Source organism: Urocitellus parryii, chromosome 1 (assembly GCF_045843805.1).
Source record: "Urocitellus parryii isolate mUroPar1 chromosome 1, mUroPar1.hap1, whole genome shotgun sequence".
Lineage (NCBI taxonomy): Eukaryota > Metazoa > Chordata > Mammalia > Rodentia > Sciuridae > Urocitellus > Urocitellus parryii.
In genome coordinates, this window is record NC_135531.1 from 164,146,634 (window position 1) to 164,152,735 (window position 6,102).

The 6,102-nt window shown below is 40.2% G+C and overlaps 1 protein-coding gene across 1 annotated transcript; it reads right to left on the bottom strand.

Moving 5' to 3' along the window:
* Positions 1–886: 886 nt before the first annotated feature.
* On the bottom strand, positions 887–1,825 carry LOC113178648 (olfactory receptor 2L2-like). The gene has a single exon (XM_026382874.2). The coding sequence runs from the start codon at positions 1,823–1,825 to the stop codon at positions 887–889; it is 939 nt and encodes a 312-aa protein (XP_026238659.2).
* Between the last annotated feature and the right edge of the window lie 4,277 nt (positions 1,826–6,102).

Sequence of the window (6,102 nt, forward strand, 5' to 3'; positions counted from 1 at the left end):
ACTGGTATTGTAGATGTATGAGAACAGGAAGTAAAAAATTATGTTGTCCATAAAAGAGAATATGGATCCAAGGTTACTGATTGATACTCAGGATGCAAAGTTGTAGTAGTGTGATTGTAGAAATTGCATAATTGCTCCAAGGGTCTAACCTTTGTTCATCTATTAGAGACAATATTTGTATTAATATTTAAAAATGCATCTGAATCTTCTAATTCAAATTTATATTTTTCCAGATATAATTACTGATCCTTAGAACTTTTAATACACTACATACATGGAATTTAATCAGATAAATGCAGGGCCTCTCTCATGGAAAATATAAACTTACCCCATGTCCCAATTAATGATGAAAGAACTACTGAATCTCAAGAAAATTTATTTATACTTCATACAACTATAAATTACCATTAGTGTAGGAAAAAGTTTGAAGCATTTATTTGAAGTAAATTTTTATATACCAAACAAAAGTTTTGTAAACTGTGTAGTCTGCCTTACATGTAAATTATTTAAAAATTAAAAAGATAATTATTTTCAATTACTTATGGACATTAAAATTTCAATGTAGTTTTGTGATAATTTACCAAACACAGGAAAAAATAAAATATGGTACAACCATTGGGCGGAATAATTTCAATAGTTTCTACTTTTTACTTTTTCATTTCAGCAAATCAACCAGATCCTAGTGCCTTCATGTTATTGGATAATACATGCCCATTATTTTAATGAGAAAAACTACAATTATTCTGTCTAATCTTAGTATTTCCACATCTTGTAGATTAAAAATTTTAGTTCCTCGGCTGTAGTCACTGGATAAGGTTATTCTTGCTGTATTACACTGTTGAATAAACATCACCTGGGTTATAAGGATTAAAGCAGAAAACTTTGACTACATTTTCATGGACCAAATTCTGTGAAGGACTCTTCTCAGGGCTCCGATCACCTCCTTGTTCCTCAGGCTGTAGATGATGGGGTTGAGCATTGGGGTGAGGATGGTGTAGAAGACAGCCAGAACCTTGTCCTCTGCTGGGGAGCAGAGGGATTTTGGGCGTAAATAAGTGTAAGCAAAGGGTATGTAGTAGAAGGTCACCACAGTGAGGTGGGTGGTGCAGGTGGAGTAGGCCTTCTTCTTCCCTTCCCCTGAGTGCATGCGGCAGACTGCAAGGAGAACCTGGACATAAGAACATGCAATACCCGTGAATGGAACCATGAGAAAGAAGGTGGTGCTCACAAACACTGTGTACTCATAGACCCAAGTGTCCATGCAGGCCAGATGCAGCATGGCGGGGACATCACAGAAGAAATGATTGATGGCTCTGGATCTGCAATAAGGGATATGCAGAGCATATACAGTGTGAGCACAGGAGTTGACAGAGCCCATCATCCAAGACCCCAATATCATGAGCGTACACACTCTTTTGTTCATGCGGATGGGATAGTGGAGAGGAAAGCAAATTGCCACAAAACGGTCATAGGCCATAGATGCCAGCAGCAGTCCCTCTGCACCTGCTAGAGTGAGGAAGAGGAAGATCTGAACCCCACATCCAGTGAAGGAGATTGATTTGTTTCCCAGGATGAAAGTGGAAGCCATCTTCGGGACAGTGGTGGAGATGTAAGTGAGGTCCATGAGGGAGAGCTGACTGAGGAGGAGGTACATGGGTGTGTGGAGTCGGGCATCCATGAGGATGAGCAGGATCATGGACAGGTTGCCAAAGGAAGCCAGTAGGAAGATGAGCATAGTGAGTGCCAAGAGGAAAAGGCCAGTTCTCGATGGTGGGAACAATCCCAGCAAGATGAAATCAGTTGACGTTTGATTATAATTTTCCATCATTCATTTAGGTTTTCCTACAAACACATGAAACAATAAGTTACATAAACGGTAAGGTATTTTAGAATCATTCATTTATTTTGACTGTGAATTATTAAAGTTCTTAGATAAAGAATAAACTATTCTGAAAATGGAATCCCATTTTCCTTCTTCATAAATATATCTTAAAGTAGCAAACATGGCTGACATTTACATAAAACCTGTGCAGTCATGAAAATAGCATATTTCTGCAATGATTTTATTAGAATATGGGTATTTATTCCCCTACAGAATCAGCTGTCATCAAGATGAGCTCTTATGAGTAAGTGCATAGAAATCAATGTAAATGTCTAAAGTATAGGCTCATATTTGGATACATTTTTATCATCCCGGGGGCGGGGGTGACTTTTCTTCCATATTTCAATCTTAGCTTTACCTCCAAAAATGAACTCACTTACCAATTCAAGTTTAAACAGTTAGTTCATTTTGTGAGTGTTCATTACACATGACTGTTGGCATGATTGCAGCCATCTTCCTTTCCCCACCCCCACTTTATGAATACTGTTCTTATTCCCAAGAAATAGAAGCTAGCCTGAGATGAAATGTACTGGTCTGGAGAGGTGCCAGTGTCTCTCTGTTCTCTCATTGAGAGAAAGACACAGCTTATCAGCCCCTGAGATGGGTACATACTGGCTCCCCTGTTCTCTCCTTGTGAAGATATAGGAACATGCCAGTTTCCCTGTTCCTCCTTCTGAGAGATAGAAAAACTGCCTGTTTTGTTCCTGAGAAACAAACTTGCCTTCCACAAGATCAGGGGGTGTTTTCTGTGTCAATCAAGACTAAACCCGCTCCTAGCCTGTGGCCATGATTCTAGACTGTCAAAGGTGACATTCAAGGGGGTCGATACTGCCCTCCCTTGCTGTGGTTCTGGTCAACTAGTTGCTTGGCTACCTTGTCTCGGTGGCGGGGGGTGGGTAGAGACCCGGAATCAACACACAGACTCTGGGAGCTGGTGAGAGAACTGGCTGGAGACCCACCTTAGGTCGTCGTCCAGTAGCTCAGTTTATTTTTGGAATGCATACAACTGTTATAGGGTTCGAGTGGGCATGCCCATCAATCATACATGAGCAAGATAGTATCCATAAGCCAATCATCTTCTGCCTAATGTAACCACACTATGAGGATGTTCTAAATATTGCTATCATCAGGAAGGGTCTTTGTCCCTAGGGGAGGGGATTTCTAAGTTAGAAGTTCCATTCCTGAAGCACCTGTTCCTCAGTTTCCTGACCTGGCAGCTTGGCAACAAGTGCTAAGGATGTGGTTTCACTAACGGCTCGCTAGAGCGTAGCATCCCATCCTGCAGGTGCTCCTATCAGGCCTGAATAAGTGTAGATTCTTCAAGCACTCCGAGCTGCCCACAGCTGCTAGCTGCTAGCTGTAAACTGAAAGTCATTCCAACATTTCCTCCTTGCTGCTGCTGTCCTTCTCTGCAGATCAGCCTTGTCAGGCTCCTGACAATAAACCCACTTCTTATCCCAGGTGTGTGTTTGATCAATCCTGCCTGCGCCACTTCTCTTTCAATAATGCAGAATCAAATTCCCTTCAAATCAGGTGCCATCTTTTAGTTCATGTCTTCAAAAATCTATGATGTATTCTTATGGCCCAGTGTAAATTAATAAAGGTCCTTCTCCTTGATTTCTCACCCATACTCAGAATGCTGTGGTAGAACCCTTCCCTGAACATCTGAACACCACAATCATCTGCAGGTGGTTATGCTGTCTCCCCTTCCCTACACCTCACCTGATATTACACCTTGTCTTCCAATGCCTTTCCTTGCTCCTTCCTCATTTGCTCTTCTATTTCTTGTGTTTATGTCTATTTTTATTTCAAAATAAGTATGGGAATTTGAGATCTAGTGCAGTGCTGTGGTTCTCTCCAGGGAAAAATGCCATCAGCAGTGAGCCCTGCTGGCCAGGCCCAAGAGTAGCCAGGTCCACTGGCTGAGAAAGCCTGCAGATGAAAGAGGGAAGCACACCATATATGTTTACGCACACACACATGTGCACCCACACACGCGGGCACCCACATACAAAGGGGCACACATAGAATGCCTTAGAAGAGAAGATGAGTAGGCCAAGGGCAGTGGTGCATGCCTGTAATCCCAGCAGTTTAGGAGGCTGACACAACAGGATTGCAAGTTCACGGCCAGCCTCAGCAACTTAGTGAGGCCCTGAGCAACTTAGCAAGACCCTGTCTCTAAATAAAATATAAAAAGGGCTGGGGTGGTGCCCAGATGGTAAGCTCTTCTGAATTCAATCCTCAGCACCAAAAAAAAAAAAAAATGACAATGGGTATGCACAGGAAATTTAATGACAAATCATCAGAATCACAGGAAAAGTGATTAAGTGTACAGGCAAATAAGTGTCATGACAATGAATAGTAGAGAACCAAACTAACTTGAAATTAAAATGATCACAATCAATATAATGGATCAATGAGCCTATTAGAAATTTGAGACATACATAAAGTTAAGAGACACTACAAGAGAGAAAACTAAAGCAACATAGGGACATGAATTCTTGAAGTTTAGAAAGGGGAGGATAAGGGAAATAATATCAGATGGCCTTCCAATATGCACGGGCATTCCTGATAATACACGTGACATGAGTATTGAGTTAATAATGGTCAATACAACCATTTTCTCCAAACAAATAAATATACATGCTCCATACTTTAACAGCATGTAAAGTTGAAAAAAAATGAGAAATAATGTATTGAAAAGTATTTTATTAAAAATTCCAAATGCCATTTTAAATATAATCCTCATAAATTATCAGTATCAGCTACAGAATAAGTTCCTAGAAGCTTCTTAAGGAAACATCACAATAGTGAGAATAAATACAGATCAATAATTAAATACCTACAGGTTTTGTAATAATTTTATATTTTTATATACTACCAATAAATTAAATATGAAATGATGTTTTCAACTGCTGCCCCAGATAGAAAGGGGGCTATGGCTATGTTGAGAGGATGGGCAGGGCAAGGGACATGAGTGAGGGGAGTGCAGGGTCCACGTCCATCCTTGCTGGTTTGAGTCATAAAAGATGGCCTGACGTTTTAGATTTAGGAATCAAGCATGAGATGAAAAGCATAGTGTTTAAAATATTAGCAAAATTTGGAGACAGTGAAGCATTCACTGTGGTGACAAGGGGAATGGTTTGGAGCTGGTTGTTTTATTCTGCAGATGTTGATGCTGTGTTCATGCGTTATGTGGATAATACCTTAAAATATATAAAATCACATCAGGGTAAACAAATAGAAAGCTCTGAAAGTATTGCACATGTGAATCCTCAAGTGGCTAGTAAGAAACTCACAGCAGTACCATGTGCCTCCATGCAGCAATCCATTCCTGAGGAATCTGTGGCCACTGACATGGCTCAGGAAAAATTCTGGGAGAGAGATCTTTATCACACCCTCGCATTTGGATTCATCATGAGGTCAGCATATTAGGTGGGTACCAGAGCCTGAAGCTATGCAAATAGTTCAGATGATTGACAAGGTTGAAAGGTAAGCTATAATCATCAGTAAAATGAACATTGCCATTTCATCCACCATTGGCATTTTACATAGGACCGTCCACTATGTCCTGTGTCCCTGAGGCGGCTAATATACTCTGAGTTTAATGGAGAGAAAAAAGCATCACCAAAGAGAAATAAGGAGGGCCATATCAAATCTGCTTTTTGGGATCAGAGCTCATGACTGCAAAGTAAGCATTTCTTCCAGGTATGTGTTTTCCTCTTCCTGTGGGATGATAACCTCATTTAAAGAAAGATTTCATCTGACAGGAAAGAGCTCCCAACATCAATATCTGTATCAAAGTCTAAAAGGAAAAGAATACTTTTGTGTTTGTATAAAAAATCCAAATAAACTATTTTCCCTTTTATTTTCATTCCTCCACTGAAGTAACAAATAATCTATTTATAGACCACTCACAAAAATTTTCACCTGTCTCAATTCCCCTACAAGGTTGTGGTTTGGGCATTAACCTTAATGGTAGTATAAATATGAAGAAAGAGCAATAAAAAGAAAAACCTTGACAACAGCTTCTTAGTGAAGAAAACGCTGGCCTTAGACAAGGTCTGGGCAGAGAAAGGAAGACAGGGACAGAAACTTTCCCGAGAGTCCCAGCTGTGGGAAACTGACAGATGCCAAGAACTTGTGCCACTTTCAAGTCACATTTTATCCCAACCTCTCATCCTTGGTGTTAATGGAAGCACTATCATTACAGAGATTAT

Coding starts and splice junctions, on each gene's coding strand:
- LOC113178648 (XM_026382874.2), bottom strand. CDS start 1,825: ATGGAAAATTATAATCAAACGTCAACTGATTTCATCTTGCTGGGATTG.